The sequence below is a fragment of the Piliocolobus tephrosceles genome, chromosome 2, assembly GCF_002776525.5.
Source record: "Piliocolobus tephrosceles isolate RC106 chromosome 2, ASM277652v3, whole genome shotgun sequence".
In the NCBI taxonomy this organism is placed as follows: Eukaryota; Metazoa; Chordata; class Mammalia; order Primates; family Cercopithecidae; genus Piliocolobus; species Piliocolobus tephrosceles.
In genome coordinates this window covers 100,436,739-100,462,367 of record NC_045435.1, presented here as the reverse complement: position 1 = coordinate 100,462,367, position 25,629 = coordinate 100,436,739, and the positions used below count along the sequence as shown (strand labels likewise).

The 25,629-nt window shown below is 48.3% G+C and overlaps 1 protein-coding gene across 12 annotated transcripts in view; it reads right to left on the bottom strand.

Annotated features, from left to right (window-relative positions):
- DGKG (diacylglycerol kinase gamma) overlaps nt 1-25,629 on the bottom strand; it is a 215,063-nt gene that overhangs the window by 103,702 nt on the left and 85,732 nt on the right. For 6 of the 12 annotated variants that reach the window (XR_002725462.1, XM_023187580.2, XM_023187587.1 and 3 more), the window contains 10 exons: nt 24,989-25,106; nt 21,714-21,802; nt 18,283-18,399; nt 17,124-17,216; nt 14,655-14,714; nt 11,079-11,158; nt 9,836-9,910; nt 7,256-7,341; nt 2,159-2,248; nt 826-986 (listed from right to left, as the gene is read on the bottom strand). Coding sequence is in view for 11 of the 12 variants with exons in the window: in XM_023187580.2 (XP_023043348.1) it covers nt 826-986; nt 2,159-2,248; nt 7,256-7,341; nt 9,836-9,910; nt 11,079-11,158; nt 14,655-14,714; nt 17,124-17,216; nt 18,283-18,399; nt 21,714-21,802; nt 24,989-25,106 (969 nt within the window). In the remaining variant the exon portion in view is untranslated. Of the gene's footprint in view, nt 1-825; nt 987-2,158; nt 2,249-7,255; nt 7,342-9,835; nt 9,911-11,078; nt 11,159-14,654; nt 14,715-17,123; nt 17,217-17,719; nt 17,899-18,282; nt 18,400-21,713; nt 21,803-24,988; nt 25,107-25,629 lie in introns of those variants that run through there. The other 6 variants (XM_023187581.1, XM_023187582.2, XM_023187583.2 and 3 more) reach the window with 6 other exon arrangements.

Sequence of the window (25,629 nt, the reverse complement as noted above, 5' to 3'; positions counted from 1 at the left end):
AGAAATGATTGATCTCTCCCCTCCCATTCCCATCCTGTTCATAGCAGCATGGGAAGCAGTGCCCACCCCAATCCTCTTTGGACCAGAAGCTGAGCTACACTAGATGTGCTGGGGCTAGTGGATGAAAAAGGAACAGAGTGCTGTCCTTGTGCTGCAGGAGTGTATGTGTGTGCATGGGGGTAGGGGGTACCATATAAGTACATTAAACCAATTCCTTCAATCTAATGCAGAGTGTGCATGAATGGGGTAAGCATAAGGGCTGTGGGAGCATCAAGGAGGCTCATGACATTCAGCCTAAGGGGTCAGTTGGGAGGAGACGCCCCTAGAGGTTTATGAAGCACATGGAGGGAGTGGAATGGGTTGAGAGAAGAGAGAATAGGAGAGAAGGAAATCTGAGTGCTAAGCCAGCCAAGGTACCTTGGGACCACAAGGTTCTCCTTTGAGGATCAGAATTCCCAGATCCTGAAGCTCATGTGAGAGTTTCCTACCAATCTTTTCCCCTGGTTATTTCTTGGTGTTGCTTTTCCATGACTGCTACAAATTACAGAAGGAGTAAATATGTCTTTTGAAAAATTTTCAGTCTTTTCCTGTGTTAGTTAAAATGACAGAGGAAAGAACTTCCTCCCTAAACAAGAGATGGGGAATAAAGCAGGGTGCAATCAGGGTGTCCACACTCAGGCCAAGTTTCAGAATGCTTGGACCCAAGTCAGGGCTGGGGACAGGTAAGACAGGTAGACACTAGGGACCCAGAGGGGACAACAGAAGGCTGGAACCCTTCCTGGGCATTTCTCTTCCATGTAGAAAGGTGATGCTTGACCAACTCACCACACCAATGGAGAAATAGTTGTTCATGATGCTGTATGGGACCTGGTCCCCGTTTTCCACTTCCTCTCTGGGGATGACTTCCAGATGCCAGCGGTCCAGCATCACCAAGGGGCTCTGCTCAATGTCCTTCAGGATTTTTGTCAAGCTGCCCCCTTCATAACCTGTGGAGGACAGCACTGCATTTGCCACCCCAGTAGAAAGGCAGTGTTCTTGCTAATGCACAGGTAGTTGTCAGGGGAGGTAAGCCCAGGGCATCTGTGACTAGGGGACTCCCCACTGTGTCTGTGGGCTGGAGACACTAATGTTCCCTGAACCACAGAGAAGGGGAGGACAATTGAAAATACTAAGATGCTGGGGGCAGGGCAGGGAGTGGGTGCTGGCTAAAGGTTGCAGGCTTGTGTAGCTGAAGCAAACCCTGGAGAAGCGGTGGGCTGGATGGCTGGGAGTCTCTGCATGGGAGAACAGCAGATGTCATGTAGGAGACTGGGTCATGTAGGAGATGGATAGTGTGGCAGGCAGAATTTTAAGATGGCCCCTAGGCCTGGGTCCTGCTTGCTCTGACACTGCCCACCAAGCATGGCCGATCATTGAACACTGACCATTGCACTGCCTGGTCTTGACTCATTCTCTGAATTATCAGCCATCTGGAGTTCCCACCCTTTTCCTGGCTGGCAGCCTGATCTGTCTGCTCCATGTGTTGAGCTGAACTTCTCCACTTTCTGGCGCATGCCCAACTCCATGGGGGCTACTGCAGTTTGCAAAGTTCTCTGCCCCTTGCCTTATAAACTGGTCACCACTCTGTGTTTCTTCTTAGGGAAATTTCAAAATGAAGGCCCATGGCCATGGGGCTTAGGATAATCTGAATGCTTCTAGTGACACTAAGTAACTGGAGATGGAGCATTTTGGTCCTCAGTTTTAGTCCTTATTCAGAAGATCAGCCATTTGTGGGAGGGGGAATTTCACACAGAAAACATCTAAGTGAGCATCTTCTCGGATGGGACTCTGGGGATGGGACAGATGAGACTTTGTCTTTACTCTAGAGTTGATTGCTTTCTACTGGGGAAAGCAGGCTCTAAGTTGATGGTTTCAGGATGATATTAAACATGGGGGTGAGGGAGCAAAAACTCCCAGAGCCTCGAAGAGGGGCTTTTCTTCTAGATTCAGCATGGGATGGAGGGCAGAGAAAGGGTCATGGGCTTGACATGACTGCAGAGTTGAGTATTACGCTGCGGAATGTGATCCACCAAAGCGTAAGTTCAGCTTGGCTCTGTAGAGCATCTCTGTCAACAGGAACACCTGTTCCCAGGGTAGCACCACCAGCATGCAAACTCACCTCCTCCCCAGCGGAGACAGCGGGCAAGGTCATTTCCTGTTCCAAGAGGCAGGACAGCCACTGGTGGATGCTTTGCAAAGTTGGCCTTATCTGCAAGACACACAGAGGAACAGAGAACCACATGCCATGGGACCATAGAATGTTTAAGTTGTCTTTTTATCCCCGATCTGATGCTTGAACCCCTCCATAGCATTCTTTGTTTGAATACCACCCTGATGGGAAACACACTACTTCCTAAAGCCATCTATCCCATCTGCAGCATGTTAACCACCACTAATTGAGTCAAATCTGTCCATTTGTGTTTTATATTCAGCTAAATCTGTATCCCTGCAACTTGCACATGTTTATTCAAATTTCATCCTAAATCTGTCCTTTGGGGTGAGAGCATACACCCCAAAACATTAAGTTGCATGTTTTTAATCCTTAATGATAATCAGCACTTACTCCATTTATTCCTCAGGCTAACCTTGCAAGGTATTATCCTCCTTCAAGTAGCTGAAGAAACTGAGACTGAGAGAGGGAAAGTAGTCCACAACCATTCTACCCTGAACACACTCAATCTCGTCTGATTGCAGGAGCTAGGCCTGGTCAATACTTCAATGGGAAAGAGGGAAAGTAATTCCAGAGCCAGGATCCAAGCCCAGATCTCTATGGCTCTGAGTCCATTCCCCTCCTCTCTTCAGGGGCTAGGCAGGTACACAGATTAGTAAAACAGGTGGGGCTAGGACACTAGGGAATAGTGGGACATTGGACAAGCTGAAGATGCTCACCTTCAACTTTTCACTATTCGAGTTTAAAAGTTAAAACTAACATTAGCTAAACAAACAAAACCTCCAGGTGTTATTTGGCCCCCACACCAGTTTCTCACTTCCACACCTCTCAGGATTGCAATGACACAGATTCCTAATCATTCCTCTTCTGATAGTTGTGAAGGACATCAGATAGAACCATCAGAGAAAGCACAACAGTACATGTTTTCATCTGGCTTCAGATCTACTGCGGCACATTGTCTAGGCTGGGAGAGCTGAAGGGGGCACAGGCACCCATCAGTTTTGGGGTTGGGTGGGTATTTCCATGAGACCTCAGCACTCATGGTGCCCCTGGATGTGAGCAATGTGATTGTGGGGTTGGGATAGATGCAGGGATCAGCAGGGGAGGCTCAAGCTAGGGCTGCCCTGGCAAACTGGAGCTCATAGGTCCTCCAGGTTGTCTGACCTATGTCAGAAATGGCTGAGTACAGGCGAGACCCAGGACTGAGATGGCCACTGGAAGGCTTGAGATAGAGAGCAGAGCAATGCAATGGCCTCTCTCATTGTCCTCAGAACACGTGATCGGAGCACCGCCTCCCTGCCTTTGCACAGCCTGCTCCCTTTGCCTAGAAGGCTCTTGTTTCCTGTGTCTGCCCCTTCTTCTGTGTCCCCAACTTGGCGGGTCAGCTGTCCTTATGGTGTTGAGGCTAGAAACCTGTATGCCACCCTGGGTTTTTCCTTTTCCCTCACACATCCATTCACATATCACATTCTATGTGCTGTCTCCTTAACAGATCTCCAAGAAATCTCTTCTCTGTATCCCCATGGTGATGCCTGAGTGCAGGTATGATTCCTTCCCACTGGTATCGCTGCAACAGCCTCCTCTTGGCTCTCTCCGCCTCCAGTTCCACCCTCCTAGTGTGTTGCCCATGCTTTCACCAAGAAGGGCAGTCCACGAACCACAGTCCCTTGAATTGGCTCACTGCTTTCATTTCTGGGATGCGGCTGTGTGGCTCCCCATGGCCCCATAGCCTGCCACAGTAGGCCCAGGAACCAGGCTCTGCCTTTCTCCCTAGCCTCACCCTTCTGCACATCCTGCCTCCCACACAACATGTCAACCATTCTCAAGTGTTTTCACTTCCTTAAAGCACAAAGCTCTCTGTGGCTCAGCTCAGAAGCTGCCTTTGGGAGGCCCTCCCTAGTTGCCCCAGCCTGGACCTGGTGCCTCGTCAGAATATTTCCTTAGCACCAGAAATGATCTCATTGTACTCTCTTGTAGTTATCTCCTTGTTTGTTCCCTGAATGTATTGTAACCTCCCTGAGGGAGGCTGGGTCTTATTCTCACATCATCTTCACACATATCTACTGAAGTCTGCTATATGCAGATGCAGTGTTAGGTGCTTCAGCTCTGAGAGTGGGCAAAAAAGCCACGGCTCAGATTCTCATGGTGCTTACTTACTGTCCAGTGGGACAGACAGATATTAAAGAGGAATCCATGGAGACAATGCATCATTTCACATTCACGTTGGAAAAGAGAGGAGCACTGTCCTATAAGAAGGTGGCTGAGGCTGGTGGGTGTGTCAGGGGAGGCTCCCCTGAGGAAGCCACATGTCAGCTGAGATCTGAAGTGGAAGCTGACTGAGTGAAGGCTGGGGCAGCACTGCAAACAGCGTGGCCAACTTGTGCGAAGGCCCTGAGGTGCAAGGGAGACTGGAACGCCCAAGGGTCTGAGAGAGCGGCCGGGACCTGAGTCCAGATGGAGAGGGATGGAGGTAGAAATAAGGCTGGAAGGGTGTGCAGCAGCTGGGTCACCCAGGGCCCTGTAGATTACTTCAAGGGTTTTGTCTTTATTCTAAGAATAATGGAAGTCACTGGTGTGCTTTACACACACCATGCACCCAGTGACATGCAGGAAAGATTGCTATGGGTGTAGGGAGAGAACAGATCAGAGAGAGGACCATGGAGGGGCACTGGAGAGCACTGAACAAGTGCTTAAATGAGAGTGAAAGGATGAGTATCTTACACAGTTATCCCTTTTACTTCTGCTTTTTTTCTCTTTGGGTCACTAACCTGTGAAAAAAACCTAATATTTCTTCCTCCTTCTGTGATCTTCCTTCTTTCTGTTTTGAGCAGCTTCTGTCACCTGTGTCCTCTGCGGATGAATTGCATAAAGCTCTCTGCCAAAGCCTACTTTCTCCTTCATGGTGGGGAGGGAGCTGTGTGAGTAGTCCGGTACTGCAGCCATCCCCCCTCTGCGGATCAGCTTTTCCTTCCTTGGCTCCCAGAGGACTCCTCCCTCCTCCCACAAACAGCTCCAGAGCCCAAGGTGACAGGAGAGCGTGGGTGGCTGCTTGGCAGGGCTGTGTCCATGGCAACCAAAGTGCCCGGGGGAGTGGCGGGCGGCAGGTGTACAGTCCTGCAGCCTTCTCACCCAGCTAGGTGGTCTACTTACAACCCCTGGAGGCACAGCTTTCTCTGCCCTGCTCACGGTCTAGTCCTGGCTTATCCTTGACTCCCCTCTTCCTCTCATCTCCCATATCCAGTCTGTCAGCAAATCGTATTGCCTTTACCTTCTAAAGATATCCAGAAGCTGGCCACTTCTCACCACCCCTCTGTTTCTACTGTAGTCTAAGCCCTGGACATCCCTCTCTTAGATTGCTGCAGTGGCCTACTAACCGATCTCCCCGCTTCTGCCCTCTTCTCTTAATCTGTCATGTTCTTCCTTTGCTAAAAACCATCCAATGTCATGGGACCCTCCCAGTATAAAAGCCATATTCCATAGAATGCCCTATATGTCCTAGTCACCTGGCCCCTCATCACCTCTGCTTCATCCTCTGTAGCTTTTCTTGAATCCACTTTGCTCTGGCCATGCTGACCTGCCTCCAGCAGCCGGGCCTGCTCCTACTGCAGGGCCTTTGTCTTTGCTGTTCCTTCTGCCTGGACTGCCCTTCCTCAGGTATCCATGTGGCTCACCCCTCCTCCAGATCTCCACGCAAATGTTATCTTCTCTGTAAGGTGTTAGATTGCTGCCTTGAGCTCCCTGTGCCCCTTCCCTGCTGTATTTTAAACACCTCCTGACATACTATGTCTCACTTATTTAATTGTTCATTGCCTGTCTCTTTCTTCTACGTGGTACGCTCCATGAAAGTGGAATTTTTTGTTCATTTCTTGCTGTATCTCCAGTGCCTTGGGGAGAGCTTGAGTAATCGTGGGGCGCAGGCGGCATTTGTGGAATGAAGAATGGAAAGCCCAGGGCTCATCGCTCAGGGCCCAGTCTCTGACTTTGATGACTGTTCTCCCTGGTGCTCCCCCAGCCGCTTTCTTGTACCTGTATTACACTTTGCAGTGTTTGTCTGGGTTCTCTAGGGTTAGATCTTGACTCTGCTTCCATCCCAAAATTTCAGTCAGTTTCCATCACTTACTGGGGCTGATGTGTCCGAGGACCCACAGATCCAGGTAGAGCTAGGTAGAACTCAGGCTACCAGCCTTCCAGCCTGGGCCTTGTTATCTAGGTGTACTGTAGAAGACACAGCTCAGTGTGGTCCTTCTTTGCTTGCACTGATTTGTACTTTCCAGATGCACTTTCTGGACTCAGGCTCCGGGTGTTCATCTCAAGGTGATTTGTCCCAGGCTATGATCTATGCTTAGTTCTCTTGCCTTTACCCACCCCAAAGGATCTGCCCAGAATTCCACTCCTGTCCTCCCACCTCCCAAATCTGGCCTGTCCTGCCACTGCCCAAACGCCAGCCATGACAGATCTGCTTTACAGGGAAGGCCTGAAACTAAACTGTTACCTCTGTATTAGAGGGAATCATTTCATTGTCTTATTTCTTTATTTTTTTTTTTCCACCGAAAGCAAATTTTTTTTTTTTTTTTTTTTTTTTGAGATGGAGTCTAGCTCTGTGGCCCAGGCTGGAGTGCAGTGGCCGGATCTCAGCTCACTGCAAGCTCCACCTCCCGGGTTCACGCCATTCTCCTGCCTCAGCCTCCCGAGTAGCTGGGACTACAGGCCCCTGCCACCTCGCCCGGCTAGTTTTTTGTATTTTTTAGTAGAGACGGGGTTTCACCGTGTTAGCCAGGATGGTCTCGATCTCCTGACCTCGTGATCCACCCGTTTCGGCCTCCCAAAGTGCTGGGATTACAGGCTTGAGCCACCGTGCCCGGCCTTTTTCTTTTCTTTCTTTTTTTTTTTTTTGCCAAAGCAAATATTTAGTCAAGTCTTGGTCCAGAGGAAGATACAAGGAAGAACAGACATGGCTCCATGTCCCTTTCTTTTTTATTGCCTTCTGCTAATTGTAAATATGCTTACTATAAACAAGCAGCAAAGGCCCTCTCAGCCCATGCTTACCAATGCAATCCAAAATCCAGCCAACTGTCCCATCTCCACCACAGGCCAAAACACGGAAGTCTGGAGTATCATGGAAAAAGTTCAACCTGGGAAGAAGAAAGGCCAAAATGGACTTGTTACTAGGTTGCAGTTGACATTGATACACGTTGAGTCAGAGTCTCCCCTGTTCCCCAGGAGTAGGTTAAGACCTCAGTTCCTTTTGCGGTTGAAAGGGTCACTCAATGTTCTGAAACCAGAAGTTACTATGCAGTGCCTTGAACGTGGAGCCAAGGCCAAGGGGCCCATCCTTGTACAAGGAGAATCTGACTCAACATTCAACACAAATGGAAAACAGTTCTCTAGAAATTCTCTACTAGCTATGCCGAGGAGTCCAGAGTTTGTACATTTTGGCGTCAATACAAATAGCCCCCAATGTTTTCACTCCTCTCGGGCTCTCCGGCCTACTCTGTCCTGACATCCGCCCTGGTAAGTGAGATGTACCGAATTTGCTGGATCTTCACTTCACTCTCCTGTGGGCCACAGTGAGTGGAGTGATGCCCTTCTCTTCTCAGGAGCTTTAACCCTGGAGAGCAAGGTGCTCAACCTGGGGTCCACGAACCTCCAAGTGTTGTGTGGATTGGATTCAGAGGGCCATGGACTTGGAGGAGAAAATATTACATTCTTATTTTCCCTAAGCTCAAACTGAAATTAGTAGTATTTCCTTCCATTCAGCATGTAGGCAACAAACCACAGCAGTCTGAACGATAGCCATGACTTTGTCAACGGTGAAAATCACAGGCATGTTAGTGTTTCATCACGGTTGTGGCAGATGTCTCATAGCACCGTCATGCTCATCACTGCTCAGAATTTACGGTAGTTATTAGACCCGCGTCTGGGTCTTCTTATTTAATGTGTTGGTGAAGCTCCTATATTCTCATATCACTAATTTGTTTTACTGTTTTGATAACTATTTTTTGATACGGTTTCCCTGGTTACCTTTTATTATTTCATTTTATGCATTAAGAAATATTCTAAGAGGGTGTCTGTATGCTTCACCAGACTGCCAAAGGGGTTCCTGGCACAAGAAAGTTAAGAACCTCTGCTTCAGAACGAATGTGACCTGCGGACACCTTGGGGGTGGGACTTGGGAAGCCGAAGGTCGATATTTCCAATCTGCCCAGCCTGGTGGTCTGAGAAGAGCCCTGGAGCTTTCAGAGTCACTGATGCATGTGTAGGCAAATTAACATTCCTTCTCTTCCACTTCTCTTGCAGAACTCTGCTCTCCAACAGGACGTCTGAACAGAGGCTCCCTCCAGCTAGGCAACCTGTCTGATTACAGAGTGACAGGCGCATGAGAGACCCTCAGGGCGCATCAGCCCTGGAAGTAGCTGCTTGGCTCGTCATCTCAGATGAAAACAATTTAGAATACTTGAGGTTAAGCTGGAGGACGGTCTGCAAGTTTTGGCAGTGGGCTGGTAAAGGTGTCTGTGGGGGCTGCTCCGTCACAAGGCTGTGCTGTTCAGCAGTGATGGCAATCATGGTGACTGTGAGGGCAACTGCAGTGGTATACAGAGGTGGGCTCTGTTCTGAAATTAGTTTTACAGGCAAATCATGGCAGGAGTACTGAATCTGTACTTAGGTTTTCTTTCTCTTTTTAACTGGGCCTTGTACTACCGCTGCCACAAATAATAGCTTTGGTGTCAGCCAACCAAAAACAGGGTCAAATTCTCTTTTCAGAGTCCTTACTCCAACCTCTCCGAGGGGTCTTGCTGAACCCGGAGTAGAAATCCCGGTTGGAGGTTGGACAAAGTGGCTGTGTGCTGGGCAAGCCCAGCCCAGAGTATGCAGACAGCCCCGGGTCCGGGGCCGGCCAGCAGAGGGCTCTCGAGCACTGGCCCGGACTGGGAGGAAGCCCAGGCTTTCCCTGCCTTCTAGCCCAGGTGCTGGAGGGGCCGCATCACGGGGACCTGCAGCTCACCATTAGCCGCGGACACAGGGACCACGCCTCCCACCGGGCCTCTTTTCAACCCCATGCTAACAAGCAGAGAATAACCAATGAGTAAGTGGCAGGAGGAGCAAAACATCTCAAAATCGAATGATTTAGAAAACAAAAGTGATTCCATTGAACAAGTAATTGTCTTGATCCTAAAATGCCCCCACAGTGGAACACCAAGGCAGAGCTCTGAGTCACTGTCTAGATTTCCAAACTGCTGACTGACAATGATAAGAAAACTTTCTCTGATGATTCAGTATGAAGACACCAGCTAACAGAACCTTGCAAATAAGTTAAAATAATTTACCAGCCTGTTCCTCCTGTCAATCAAATGAATGGTGTGTGCGGTTACCTCCTCTTATAAAATCAACAACTTTTTCTAGGACAAGCTACAGGAGGCCACTTCTCAAACAGAGTTAGCCTTCCTGGGCATCCCGAATATCTCCAGGAATCAGAGTAGGACGTGAGGAAAAGCAGAGACAGGGAGTAAAATGGCAGGAAGGGACAAGTTGAGAGACGAAAGATAAAAAAGGTGACAAAAGAGGCATCTTCATTGGAGATTAAAAGGGACGGGGAGAAATAAGAGGTAAAGATTGTGATCTCCATACCCTGGAGTAGGCCCCCCATTGTCCAGGTTGAAAACTTGTTTGGGGTTGAGCAGATAGTGGAATTTCCGAAGAATTCTATGGAAAAAAAAAAAGAAAAGGAGGGAGAGAGAGAGACAGAGAAGGAATATGTCATCGTGAGAAGTCACATTAGGGCAAACACCTCTGGAGCCCACCGGTGGCAGGGATGAGGGTTCATCCTCATCCCTGGAGGGGAAGGCACCGCCTGCTGACCCTGGCGTCCAGGCTCCACCTGGCATCCCCGTGTTATCAGCCGCGGTTCAAGGCTGCACTACCAACCTAGCTCCTAAGCCCAGAAGCATCACTCCTTACAAAGAGAACAGGGCAGAGAAACCCAGAGAACAGAACTTTCATTCTAAAGCTTTATCCTCCACAGAGACCTTTCCCCAAATGTTCTGTATGGTCTAGGCAGTGTGATTCTGCCCTCTGCAGACTATACAAAAGCATCACAGGACCCCCCTCCTCCCCAGGGAGAGGCCCCCTGCAGTCCTGGGATCAGGAGGAAATGCAGGAGGTGGCGTTGGGCAGGGGGCGGCTGAGAGGCCCTGACTGCACCCAGGCCTGCTTTCCTGGCTCCAGCTCGGAGTCAGGTCAGTTCAGGAGGGGTGTCCTGCCCCTTGGACGGGGGTGGGGGTCCTCATAGTTCTTGCTTTAACTCTACTAATTATTATTTTTTAACCTGGATTCCAGATCACAGTGCCCTCTGTTAATGATCCCGGAATTGGGAGACAGAGCTGCTTTAACCATTCTCTCTGTCCTCCTGTGCTGTTTAGCAATTTCTAGCCACCACTGAACTGGGCATTTTAGCAGACTGATGAGGTGGATGCCCTGGCTTTAATGGGTGATGGTAGCACAGGAGGCCCTAATCAATGGGACCCCCATCATCTCTTAAATCAAGAGATCTGAGAGGCTAGAAAGGCACAGGCATCTTAGAGCGTGGTGTAACCCTGGTGGTCTTAATAATGGCTTATGTGGCAGGCTGTGGGCTAATCGCCGTGTCTATTCTCACCTGTGAGAGGAGGAATGATAATTATCTCCATTTTACAGAGGGAGAAACTGAGGCCTGGGGACTTTAAGTCACTTGGGCCAGGTCATAAAGTGGCAGGTGGCAGTGTTGGGATTTGAGTCTGCTTGTCTCCACAGCCTGCTGTGTTACTGCCAAGGGGAGAAAGGGCCTGAGTCGTGTTGCTCTAGTTGCTCCACTTTGAAACAGAAGAGAACGTACCTTTCTCCTTGTCTCCCTCCACTCTTGGGGTTCACCAAGACCAGCAGGGGGTGGGTACCCGGGGTGGGGATGATCTTATACTTGAAAGGTAAAAGAAAAAGAAATTAGCTCTGCTTCATCCAATAGGGGGGTGAAATGAGAGTTGAAGCCAAGACAGCTTCGGAAGCAGATGAGAAGCAGGAGGGCAGGCGGTTGGGTGTTTGTCCACTGGCTGAATTTTCTGAGGGGCTAAGTAGCTAAGTGTCTCCAGTTTGAATGGTCTTTAAGCAGTGTTAACAGAAATGAGGGTTTGAGGTTGGGAGCAGCGATGGGACAATGGTGCTGTAGCTTCAAATCATTCAACAGTGATGTGGTCTTGTACCTTCAGCACAAGAGTAAATTTTGTGGGGGACACAGCTGAATATGATCTTAGAAAGCACAGCTGTCTGATCATACATGTAAGCGAAATAGCACTCATGGAGTGAGCCACCGCTTCCACCCTGGCGCCTTCCAAATGCTGATTTCCGGCCCCAGTTTCCTCCTGAACCCTGGTCCCACGTTTCTCACTGGCCAGTAGGTACTGTTGACTGGACGTCTCACCATCAGTACAAGCTCAACGTGCCTCATACATGACACATCTTCTCTCCCTGTGAAACTCGGTCTTTCTCCTGGTTCCCTGTTTCTGTTATTCATTCATCCATCCAAGGAAGGTGTTGTCCTGTCAAATCTTTCCCAGAAATGTCCCTTTACCTCTGGCTGCCACAGCCCCATGCTGCTTTGTGCCTTTCCCACCCTAGGTAAGTCCTGCATGCCATTCCCACACAGTTCCTTCCCAGAACACCAGGTCAGCCATGCCACTCTTGCTCAAAAACTTGTAATGACATCTCGTTATTAAAGGAGGATTTGGATTTTGTGGATAAAATGTAAATCTCCTAACTTGGCATTAAAGGTCTTTTCAGTCTAGCCCTATTCTACTGCTATCTCCTAATTCCTGCTAACCCTCAGCTGCAGGTGCAGCCAAGTCCTGCTCTTGCTCCTCTAGTAAGTCTAGAGTATGTCTCTTGCATTGCTACCCATGGGTCTGCTCATGCTGGTTTCTTCTCCCATTCCATGACCTGAAATGCCCACTTCCTTCTTTGCAAACTCTTAAAAAAAAAAAAAAACAAACTTCTGGCTGGGCATGACCACTCATGCCTATAATCCCAGCACTTTGGGAGGCCGAGGTGGGCGGATCACAAGGTCAGAAGTTTGAGACCAGCCTGGCCAACATGATGAAACCCCATCTCTACTAAAAATACAAAAATTAGCCTGGCATGGTGGCGTGTGCCTGTAATCCCAGCTACTTGGGAGGCTGAGGCAGGAGAATCACTTGAACTTGAGAGGTGAAGGTTGCAGTGAGCCGAGATCTTGCCACTGCGCTCCAGCCTGGGCAATAGAGCAAGACTCCATCTTGGAAAAGAAAGGAAATGAAAGGAAAGGAAAGGAAAGGAAAGGAAAGGAAAGGAAAGGAAAAGAAAGGAAAAGAAGAAAAGAAAAGACTACCACCACCACCAACAAAAACCTTCTTATCCTCAGGGCTCAATTCAAGAGACATCTCCTATATGAAGTTTCCCTTGATCATTGCAACTAAAATGATTGCACTTAAAACATGTACTATTGGCCGGGCACGGCGGCTCACACCTGTAATCCTAGCACTTTGAGAGGCCAAGGCAGGCAGATCACCTGAGGTCAGGAGTTCGAGACCAGCCTGGCCGATATGGTGAAACCCCATCTCTACTAAAAATACAAAAATTAGTCGGGTGTAGTGGCGCATGCCTGTAGTCCCAGCTACTCGGGAGGCTGAGGCAGGAGAGTCGCTTGAACCGGGGAGGCAAAGGTTGCAGTAAGCTGAGATCACACCATTGCACTCCAGCCTGGGAGACAAGAGCAAAACCCCATCTCAAAAAACAAACAAGCGAGCAAACAAACAAACAAACCCTGTGCTATTTTCTGGAGTTTCTTTTGTTGTTCATTTGTATTTCTTTTAACTTTCTTAGATAAATGACTCAAAACATCAACTGGATTTAAAATGCTTTGGGAGAAGAGTGGGGTGTATGTAACCCTATTACCAAGGATCGTATAGCACCAGACACAAGAGTGGGTACTCAGCAAATACTTGTGGGTTCAGTGGAAGGATACACCAATGTGGAGGTGCAGCTCTGCTCCATATTCAATATCTAATGCCTGCTTTTCCAGATCTCAAGCTAAAAGTCCAGCAAACACAGTGCCATGTTGTTTGAAAAGGACAGTAGCATTCCCAATGATCTAAAAAATTTGTCTCACCTGCCCAGGGTGACTATGTGATGCCCAAAAGCATCTTGGAGGCTAAGGAATAATTCCTCACCTCTGGAGATGACATTCAACGTATTTAACAGCCAACCCTACAGCATGGACTCTGTCCCATCATAACAGATGCAACACAACCTGCTGGCTGCCTACCCTAAACAACTGGCATACATGTATTGGGTGTGGATGTGTGTGTGCCTGTGTGTGTTTCCCACCTTTCTGCCCTTCTAGGTTTCTAGAGCTTTCTCACATGTTAAGATTCTCCCCCCATTCTGCCTTATGTTTCACTTTTCTTTTTTTTCTTTTGAGGCAGAATCTCCCTCTGTTGCCCAGACTGGAGTGAAGTGGCACAATCTTGGCTCACTGCAACCTCCACCTCCCAGGTTCAAGCGATTCTCCTGCCTCAGCCTCGAGAGTAGCTGGGATTACAGGCGCCTCCCACCACGCCCAACTGATTTTTGTTTTTTTAGTAGAGACGGGGTTTCATCATGTTGGCCAGGTTGGTCTCAAACTTCTGACCTTAGGCAATTTGCACACCTCAGCATCCCAAAGTGCTGGGATGACAGGCATGAGCCACTGCGCCTGGCCTGTTTTACTTTTCACAACACGTGAATCTGTATGTTCTCATTTAATCTTACAGCACCTCTGGGAGGTGGGCAAGGTAGGGATTACTGTGTCCCCTTTGAGCGGAGGAAACTTAAGGCTCAGAGGCAGAGCAGGAGGCCCCGATTTTCTATTTCCTTTTCTAATACTCTTTGTTCCTCACCAGACTGCCTTCCCTGCATTCCTTGGAACTCTGTGGAAGGCACAAAAAATGTTAATTGGTGAACCCAAGTAAAAAAATGAGTTCTTAAGTATACATTTAAGGATTAAGAAGAACTTTTAGATCTGGTTAGCTTCATTTTGGCAGATCATGTTCTGGAGACAGCTTGGCAATCCTGGAAAACCCATTGTCTATTTTTAGGCCACATCTTTGTTATTATTTAGGACATCTGCATATTAAAGTTTTTTGTAACTTGTTCCTAAAATAGTAATAAAGCCCAAGAAGACCAGCAATGGGATCAGCCAACCTTTCCTCTCACCACTCGCTGACAGTGTGGCTGTCAAAGGTAACTCAAGAGACCAGAAAAAAATGCCCTCCTGGGTGGTATAACTGGTCAGACGAGAAGGCAAATGATGAGATGCTTTTCTACAGCACCTGAACCCCATCCTGCCCGCCACAGCCCTGGAACAACTTAGAAAGTGCAATCGGATTTAGAGTTCATGAGGTACCTGCATGACAAGTTCACCCTTGGTGGATACGCAGCCATCAGACTTCCCACCTGGTCTGTCCTGTGAGAAGAAAGGAAAGACAAGCATCTTTTGGAAAAAGAAGACTAATACAAAGAGAGAGATCAGATGAAAAACAAATGGCTGATATGAAGAGATCAGAAAGCTAGTGTAGTATGGAGACAAGTTTTTCAACATAGGGCTTCTGACCTAAATAAAGAAATGTACCCCTATGACTTTTTCTAGGATTCTCAAAGCCTCCAGTGATGACATCACTGGCTGACTTTACCTTTGAGGCAAGGCACATAATGGGGAGCACTGAAATTGGCAGAATTCCACTTAGTTGATTTAGAAGCTTGAGCTCTGAGAAGCAAATTCTTAGACTTGGCCTTGCTTTCCTTCTTTCCTTCTTTCCTTCCTCCCTCCCTTACTTCCTCCCTCCCTCCCTCCCTCTTTCTCTCTTTCTTTCCTTCTTTCTTTCTTGACGGAGTCTGGCTCTGTCACCAGGCTGGAGTGCAGTGGTGTGACCTTGGCTCACTGCAAGCTCCACCTCCTGGGTTCAAGCGATTCTCCTGCCTCAGCCTCCTGAGTACCTGGGACTACAGGTGCCCACCACCACGTCCAGCTAATTCTCTTGTATTTTTAGTAAAGACGGGGTTTCACCATGTTGGCCAGGATGGTCTTGATCTCTTGACCTCGTGATCTGCCCCCTTGGCCTCCCAAAGTGCTGGGATTACAGGTGTGAGTCACCGCGCCGGGCCATAGGCTTGGCTTTTCAGCTGAGCACTATCTAATGATATGATGATGTCATTTTTCTTGGTTTTGTTTATCTTGTTTATTTTTCTAATGTTTATTTTATTAAGGTTTTCTCACATATAGTAAAATGCTCAAATCTAAATTGTGTGACTTGATGAATTTTGTATATGGGGTTGGCCTTGTAACTACTACCTCTTCAAGCATAACCCTGTTGTGACTCCTGATACCATATGGGTTTTGCCTGGCTTTTGAATTTAATATAATGGATTCATAGAGCATATCTTTTTCTGAGTCTAGCTTCTTTGGTTCAGCATTATACTTTTGAGATTCTCCACGTTTTTACTCTATGCATAGCTTGTTCTTTCCCATTGCAACGTAGTTTCCCATTCTATGAATGCCAGATGCCGACATGCCTCAATTTATTCATCTATTCTCCTGTTAATGGTCATTTACTTGTTTCTAGTTTTTAACTGTCATGAATAAAGTTGCAATGAGCATTCTTGTGTATGTCTTTTGGTGGACTAAATGCTTGGGTTTTCCAGGTAGATGCGCTGGAAGAGAATTGTTGAGTTATGAAGTCTGGTTATATCCAATACAGTAAATATTGCTAAATGATTTTCCAACATGTTGGTATTTTTCAGGGTTTTTTATTTTTATTTTTGAGACAGAGTCTCACTCTGTCACCCAGGCTGGAGCGCAGTGGTGTGATCTCGGCTCACTGCAACCTCTACCTCCTGGGATCAAGCGATTCTCCTGTCTCAGCCACCCCAGTAACTAGGATTTAGGGTGCTCACCACCACGCCTGGCTAATTTTTGTATTGTTAGTAGAGATGGTGTTTCACCATGTTGGCCAGGCTGGTCTTGAACTCCTGACCTCAAGTGATCCGCCTGCCTCAGCCTCCCAAAGTGCTGGGATTACAGGCATGAGTCACTGTGGCTGGCCTTTTTCTCAGGTTTTTAGTGAGGAAGAAGTAGCCGGTCAAGTTCAGAGTGAGATGTGAGGAATGAGTGGGACTTGCAACATTATTAAGATGGGAAGATGCCATGGTTAAGTGTTGCTGTTTGTTGAAAGAGGAGTCTTCAACACAGGTGACAAAGTGTCAGGTGGGGGTAAAGGAGCTTAATTTTGCTGCTTTCATTTCCAAATTGGCTGAGACACCCAAGTGGAAACTCAGGAGGTAGAGGGAGATAGGGTTTGGATGTGGCAGGGAGATTGGCAGAGATGAGGGAGGTTGGGAGCCTGGCCACACATAGGTAGTGTGTGCTGTGCTCTGCCTGCAAGAGGCTTAGAACAAATGTGCTTTCCTTGATGGGTCATTTCAGGGCATTCGGGATGGCCAGCAATTGGAAACAGTTTGGTCAGAGAAGTTTTCTCTCAAAATCTGAGCTGTGCAGCGCTGACCTATTTCAAGCACATGCTGAAGGCACAAACCCAACAGAGAGGAGCAGACAAGATTAACGACTAGGCACTGGCTAAACACCCAGGTGATAAAATAATCTGCACAACAAACTCCCGCGACACGTGTTTGCCTGTGTAACAAACCATCCCATGTATGCTCTAACCTAAAATAATAGTAAAAAAAAGAAAGAAAAGAAAACACAAACCCAAAGAGTTGTCAGGGAAGCCCTGTGAGGGATGTGAATGTCTGAAAGCTGCCTGCATCTGAAACCAGAACCCAGAGAAGCTAGAGCCCTCGCCAGGGCAGGAGCACTCACCCGGGGGATGGGGCATATGGAGGTGGGCAGCAAGATGTGGTCTCTGAGTTCCCCACCGTCACACAACGTTGATAATTCACATTTGCGGTGAAACTGCGGGGAGAAATGAAAAAAATGAAAAAGAGAGTGAGCGAAAGTGAGCAAAGAAACATCAAACATGAAGGTGGAGAGGTTTTGGGGAGAGGCGAGCTGTCTAGTGCTCCCCCAAATCCTGATGCACTGCTGACTTTGACAGTATTGCCGTGTGTGTGTGTGTGTGCGTGTGTGTGTTTGTGCGTGTGTGTGCGCGTGCGTGTGTGTGTGTGTGTGTGGTTAAGGGTGCAAAGGCAGCTGTGGGCAGAACAAGGAGGCCAAGAGCTGCTCATGGCTACTGAAGCAACAGGGTCATGAGCCAGCCTGTGACCCTTCAGTGTGGCACCCCGTGTTGATTCCAGAGCCCCCTTGGATGTGTGCTCTCCAGGTCCCGAGACTCTGGGAGGAGGGCGATCTTGATGAAAAAACTCATGGATGGCTGAGAGTAAACCTTGTGATTCAACCTTTGTCTTTTGAGAGTTCTGCAGTCTGGTTTTGAGAAATCTACATTTTGAGGCTGATACCTGGGAAGAAGGACAAGAGCTGGCACTGAGTTTTGACGGGCAGGTCGGCCAGCTCAGTGGCTGCCAGTGGCACTCTGGGTGTCCAGTGGGGCTGTGGACACAGCATGTGCGGTGGCTGGTGGCAGCAGGTCCAAACCTTTGGCCCTGGCAGTGGGGCTGCTCTGAGGAATGTGCCTTCAGGGCAGGCACCCCCTCCTATGATGTTCCTGTTGTCCAATTTTTCTCCCACTCTGTCAGTGTCCCCGGCCCCAGGTGACACCCAGGTGAAAGAAGTTCACAGTCGGGCCTGCGGATCCCAGCTGCCAGGCCACAGAGACAGTGGACTGGCCAGCTTCTTCTTCAGCAGTCCTCACTCCCCTGGTTCGGGGGTGCCTTCTCTCCGGGCAGCTTGGTAATTCACTGGAGCATCCTTAGGCTGAGGGCATTGCATAGGGGCTGTGAGGCTCCCTCGCTCCCCTGGCTCTGCTCGTGCCCTCTGGCCGGATGTTCACTGCTCCTGGGCTGCAGCTTGGGCAAAAAAAAAACATTGAAAAGAAGCAGGGCCGCCCTGGGCGCCAACCCACCGTCATCCGGCACCACACGCAGTGCCGCGCGGTGACACTCTGGTAGCACTTGATACTTTTGTGGCACCGGTCACACTTGACGGAGGAGTTCCCTTCCACCCATGCGTGCTGCATCACCTGCGGGAGGGAAGCGAAGGATGCCAGGGAAAACGGCAGAACCATGCCCCCCGAGGCCCTGGGCTGGAGGAGAAGGATCTGGGAGGGGATGCCGAGAGCCAGAGGGACTGTTTCCTATGTAGAGGATGCTTACTGGAGTTGGATTGCTTTGCCTAATGGCACGATGTGGTTCCTCCCTGCCTAACTGCCATTATGCAAATCGAAGTAGATTAAAAACCTGCTTTGCCACATTTGAACAGCTCAATCGCCCGGGCAGGCAGGCCTCTGAGCAGCATCTTGTCTGGCAGTCCATCTGTTTGTCTTGCAGAACTCCTTGCAGTGATGTGTTTGCATGCGCCCTCTTGTGGAAGGCAGCGTGGTGCAGAGGAACTCTGGAGGGTTTGGGTGGGCCACAGACAAAACTGGCTGGAGTCTCTTTGAAGTGGTGGCCTTTGGCCAGTTCTTAGACCTCTCTGAGTGTCAGGTCCCTGACCTGTAGAAATTGGTATAAGAAGCCCCACTTCTGGGGTTACTGGGGCAATGCAATGAGATAGCATGTTTGGAAGGGCCTCCCTGGGACAGTCCTGGCCCTTTGGGGGGTACACACAACTGGGTAACACCCTTCTCCTTCCTCAGCCTTAGCTGCTCATTAGAAGCACCTGGGGGAGCTTTTAGAAGTCCTAATGCCCAGCAGACACTCCAGAGCAAATCAATTAGAGTCTTTGAGGGTGGGGCACATGATTAATATGTTTTAATGCACTCTGGGTGATTACAATGTGAAATTGAGACTGAAAAGCACTCTAGAAGGAAATTAGAGAAAAGTCAAAAGAAATTAGTGAGGGTCCATTGGTGCTTTTCACACCTGTTTCCTGGAGAGCTGGTTGTATCTGCTCCATGACCAGGAAATACCACGAGGGCAGGCTAGGCATTTGGAAACAGGTGGGAATGGTGGGGATGTTTTTGTATGTGTGTGTCAGTGCAGCTAAAGCAACAGCAGCTTGCTAGTAGCCCCACTATCTGGGAGGCTGAGGAATTCTCACCAAAATTCTCCCTTGAAAATTTTCACCATGGTACCACAAATAACAGAAGGAAGTAGATACGGACTCTAGGAGAAGGTGGGGGACATACCCTGAAGTGCCTAACTACAAGCGCAGTATTAAAAACCCACGAAATATTCATGTAATTCTGTCCAGGTTTGTATTAAATAAGAATAAATGTGTTTTTTTGAGACAGTCTCACTCTGTTGCCCAGGCTGGAGTGCAGTGGCATGATCACAGCTCACTGCAGCCTCAACCTTCCAGGTTCAAGCGATCCTCCCAGCCCAGCCTCCCGAGTAGCTGGGACTGCAGGCACATGCCACCACACCAGGCTAATTTTTATATTTTCTTTTTGTAAAGACAGGATCTCACCATGTTGCCCTGGCTGGTCTCAAACTCCTGGGCTCGAGCTATTGGCCCTCCTCAGCCTCCCAAAGTTTGGGGATTACAGGTGTGAGTGACTGCACTCTGTCCAATAATAAATGTTTTAAATTACTTAGCAATTAAATTGCTTAAGGCCTCCCCTAAGAATGTTTTTGGTAAAATTATTGCTCCAGAAAATGTGTCAGTTTGGTTGGTAGCTTATCACCTTGTGCCTTGCACTTCCGAGGGTGTAAATAACTCGGTTTGCTAATTAATCTGTCATCTACATGGCCACATTGAATTTGCTCTGAGATTATTATTTCCATTTTGCAGAGGAAAAAAATGAAAGTTTCAGAGAGGTGAACTGACTGGCCCTAGGTTCCAAGGCTGGTGAATGGCCAAGTAGGGTTTCCTAGCCAGGTCTTCTGATCCCAAGTCCGGAGCCGTTCCCCCAACACCACGTTGCCTTCCCCATTCTCTTTGGAATCGAGGAGATGGTGAAAGACTGGGGTTGCTTCTGCAGGCTGAGAAGGTTATGAGTGTGCCCTGCCGGCCCCTCATCGGCCTCACTCTGTTCTCTGTGTGACAGGTGGCCAGAGTGCAGGCTTAGGGCCTGCATCCAGCAGGTACACCATGTGTCCCGGTGAATGGCATGGACATGGAGCAGGGTGTGCATGGGGTGGTGCAGATGGTGTGGATGAGACCATGCAGTGTCCACGGGGCATGCACACAAATCCTAGGAGGCGCCTTTCTCTCCCAGGAGTCCTTCTGCAGGAGGGTTGGGTACCACTCTCACTGCTAACCATCTCCTGACTCACACTCCTCCATGTAATCTTCCCTTTGCAGGAAGGCAAAGTGCCCTTTCCCTGCTAATTTTAAGGTAAGTCTATTTCCAGAGTTGGAGAATGGCATCACCCAATGGCCAAAGGGTTAGAAACCTGGGAGCCATTCTCTACCTCTTCCCCTGTCTCATCCTCTGCATCCCCATCACCATGTCCTGATCATGGTGGTGGTACTTCCAAATTACCTCTCAAACTCTCCCTTCATTTTCTCTTCTTTAGCCAGCGTGACAGTCAAAATACCTAATAACTGGCATGGCCTGGGGGACCCTCAGCACAGGACCATCCTACAGCAGTGAGTGTGGATCCCACCACAGTCGGGCCCTCAGCTCAGTACTGCCTTTTGCCTCAAGTATTGGAAGAGTCTCCCTCCCCTGATTTCTCTCCCACATCACACTCAGAGCTATTAACCTAATTCACAAACTCAATCACATCTTCTTGAGCTTGAAGCTCTTAAGTAGCCCCTGGCTACACAGAAAACACCTTTCTCACTCAGCTGGCCTCACAAGACCTGCTTCAGGCCAGATCTCACCACTTTCTGAGTGCACCTCCTGCCACTTTCCTTTAGGCATCCTCTACCCCGGCTATGCCAAACTAAGCATGGATCCCGGAATAAGCCACGTCTCATGCCTTTACACACGAGGCTTCCTCTGCCTGGAGAGTCTGGTCCTTCTCGATGTCTCATGAAGTCCTCCCAATTTGTGTTCAAGACACAACTGCAACGACAGCTCCTTTGTGCAACTTTCCCCGTGCTTGCACTCTACCTTCCACACAGCTGTGTTATTGTAGCACACATCTCACTACTCTGTTCTTTGCTTATATGCCTGTCTCTCCTCCTAGACAGCACAGTTCTTGAGCAGGCTGGGGAGCATCTCTTACAACCCATGTACCCCCTAGTATGGAGCCTGGCACATAGCAGGCACCAGGAAGGTGCTGAATGGATTGATGAATGAACGAGATGGTTTACAGGTGGTCCTCAAGGCAGAGAAGGGACTGGAGGACGCTCCCAGCAACGCTTCCTGCCCAGAAATGCATGTTGATGGACATGTTTCCTGGATGAGGCATGCAGTAGAACAAGGCAGTAGATGTCACCAACCTCGCCGCTCCTTTTGGCTTTTGAGTACGTTTTGACACAACCAGGAATGTTTTTGGACACACAGCGTTCGTGGACAGTGTATTTACAGTCTGAAAAGAAAAAAAAAGTCAAGGCAGGTGCTTGTGAATGGCCACGTAGGAGAGGCCCAGTTGCTCTCCCACCCCGCCAAGGCCTGTACCTCCCTCTGGGTGGTGGGTGTGGGGCAGGGGACACATGGGGATGGGCTTTTCTAATGGAAATTCAAAATAGTCTCCAATCGTTCTTGGAGGAGATAGTCCCTGCTTATCCGCTGCGGCAGCACCTCCACCGGCCTCGCTCCCTTCCTCTGTAGGCAGTGAACGCTGCAGGAACACATCCCCAGAAAGGCGCTTTTTGCTGAAGGGTAGTGTGCAGCATCATCCTCATGGCTATGCCAGTGCCACTGTATTGCATGCCCGGGACATTGGAGAGTGGATAGAAAGGCCAGGGCTATTTTTTTTTTTTTCTTTTGAGACAGAGTTTCATTCTTGTTGCCTAAGCTGGAGTGCAACGGCGTGATCTCGGCTCACTGCAACCTCCACCTCCCGAGTTCAAGCGATTCTCCTGCCTCAGCCTCCTGAGTAGCTGGGATTCTAAGCATTATAGGCATGTGCCACCATGCCCAGCTAAGTTTTTGTATTTTTAGTAGAAGCAGGGTTTCACCACGTTAGCCGGGTTGGTCTCAAACTCTTGATCTCAGGTTCTCCGCCCGCCTCAGCCTCCCAAAGTACTGGCATGAGCCACCGGGCCCGGCCAAGGCCAGGGCTTTTTAAGGCTAGGCAGACCCCTGTAACAATCCACATGACCTTGGGTAAATTGTTTTACCCCTCTGAAATTCAGTGTATTCTGTAAAAAGGGAAGAAAATGGCCTCTTTCTCTTTGCAGGGATGTTGCAGTAGTACATGAGACAGTTTGTGTAAGGCATCATGTGTCTGGGTCAGAGTAGTCACTCCATATATTATTGCTGTTGTTTTTACTACCATTATGTGAACAGCAGAGGCCCATGGACCTAGAATCTAATGGGAATGAGATCTATCTATAAAATGTGGGTGAGAGCTGGGTTTGAACTGGCACTGGGGAGACTGGTACAGCCCCCCCCCTTTTTTTTGAGATGGGATCTCACCCCGTCACCAGGCTGGAGTGCAGTGGCACGATCTCGGCTCACTGCAACCTCTGACTCCCTGGTTCAAGTGTTTTTCCTGCCTCAGCCTCCTGAGTAGCTGGGATTACAGGCACACACCACCATGCCTGGCTAATTTTTGTATTTTTAGTAGGGACGGGGTTTCACTATGATGGCCAGGATGATCTTGATCTCCTGACCTTGTGATCCACCCTCCTCGGCCTCCCAAAGTGCTGAGATGACAGGCATGAATCACCACGCCAGGCCTGGTGGGCCCCTTCTTCAGCCCGTTGATGCTTGGTCTTTGTGGACAGTGGGTCCAGCTCTGCCAAGGCAACTTTTGTGGCTGAGGTCACTTGCTGCCTCATTCACATGCGCATGTTGAATGAAGCACTTCGACCTGGATCACAGCCAAGGGGCCTCCCTGCAGCAGCAGCTCCCCGATCTCTGGTGGGTTCAGGCTGAGTGTCACTGTCCACCTCATGGGGTGGGTGGCAGGGCTTTGCACCCACATACTCTGGTGCCTGCCATGCCTTCTTGCTGCAGCCCCTCTGCCTTCTCCTCCTGCTCCCTGTGACCCCTTCTTTCCTACTTCTAATCACTCTTTTCCCCATCCCTTTCTCCTGTCCGCCTTCCTAGTCTTCCTCTCTGCTTTTTCCTCTACCACTTGTAGTTTTCCCACCTTTCCACTCTGACTTTACTAAAGGAATTAAAAAGTGAAACAACTGTAGAGTTTTAATTCCCATTGCATTTACAGAATGTAAAATGATTTTCTGTTTGTTTTTTTGTTTTTGAGTCAGGGTTTCACTCTGTCCTCCAAGCTGGAGTGCAGTGGTGCGATCTCGGCTCACTGCAACCTCTGCCTCCCAGAACCTCTGGCTTGAGTGATCCTCCCATCTCAGCCTCGTGAGTAGCTGGGATTACAGGCGCATGCCACCACGCCCAGCTAATTTTTTCTTAGTATTTTTATTTTTAATTTTTTAATTTTTATTTTTCATTATACTTTAAGTTCTAGGGTACATATGCACAACGTGCAGGTGTGCTACATACGTATACATGTGCCATGTTGGTGTGCTGCACCCATGAACTCATCATTTACATTAGGTATATCTCCTAATGCTATCCCTCCCCCCCTCCCAATCCAATGACAGGCCCCGGTGTGCGATGTTCCTCGCCCTGTGTTCAAGTGTTCCCATTGTCCAGTTCCCACCTATGAGTGAGAATATGCAGTGTTTGGTTTTCTGTCCTTGCAATAGTTTGCTCAGAATGATGGTTTCCCGCTTCATCCACGTCCCTACAAAGGACATGAACTAATCCTTTTTTACGGCTGCATAGTATTCCATGGTGTATATGTGCCACATTTTATTTATCCAGTCTATCATTGATGGACATGTGGGTTGGTTCCAAGTCTTTGCTATTGTGAATAGTGCTGCAATAAACATATGTGTGCATGTGTCTTTATAGCAGCATGACTTATAATCCTTTGGGTATATCCCCAGTAATGGGGTGGCTGGGCCAAATGGTATTTCTAGTTCTAGATCCTTGAGGAATTGCCACACTGTCTTCCACAATGGTTGAACTAGTTTACAGCCAACAGTATAAAAGTGTTCCTATTTCTCTACATCCTTTCCAGCACCTTAGTATTTTTAGTAGGGACAAGTTTTCTCCATGTTGGTCAGGCCGGTCTCAAACACCTGGCCTCAAGCAATCCGCCTGCTTCCACCTCCCAAAGTGCTGGGATTTCAGGTGTAAGCCACCGTACTTGGCCCCAAATGCTTATTAGTTTTTAAAAAATAAGTTTCCTCTGAACATATCCAGAATAAATATTGACTAGAAAACCCAAATAAAGGTAGTATGAGAAATTTTAAATTATGTGCCAACTTTAATAATTTTTTCTAGCGAGTCAGTGGCCCATAAAAAGCCTCCAATAATAAATAGTCCAAGACCCGTCCACTAGACTTGGGTAGAGTAAAAACAGGACATGAAGGCCTCACTTTACTCCTTCTGTTGGAACAATATGGGTGGTCCCTCAAGCTGGGAAGCAGAAATACCAACATTTTCCCTGGAATGGATCAACCAACTACGTGCAGAACAAGATAGTGCCTGGGGGAAAGAGGTTTGAACGAAATTTACTCACAAGTGCAGCACAGGCCTTGCTTGCGGACGCCCATGAGCATGATATGGCAGAAGTTGCAGTAGGTTGGTTTCTTGAAGTGCTTCATGGTCCAGGCGTGCCGCCCATCCCCTTTGGAGCCCTGCAGGGGTAATAGGAGGTGAGATCCCAAGCTGGCCACCCTGAGATGGATGAAGCCAGGGGCTGCCTCTTGCACGTTCTTCCTTTTCCTAAATAAGACTTTTGTTTAATATTTGGAAGATGAGTTATCGATTTTTTTACTGTTTTAAATACAAATAAAAACAAAGATTTTTTGTGTGTGTTTTAAGAATTAGCAAATATTAAAAGTAAGAGACATCTGAATGGGAGTATGTGTATGTGGGATAAAATAAACCCTCTCCCACATGGCTGGCAGAAGCATACACTGAACAACAATCTGATTATCTATCTATCTATGTATCTATCTATCTATCTATGTATCTATGTATCTATGTATCTATCTATCTATCAATCATCTATCGATGTATCTATGTATGTATGTATCTATCATCTATCTATCATCTATGTATCTATGTATCTATCATCTATTATCTATCTATCTATCTTTCTTTCTATCTTTCTATCTATCTATCTATCTATCTATCTATCTATCTATCTATCTATCT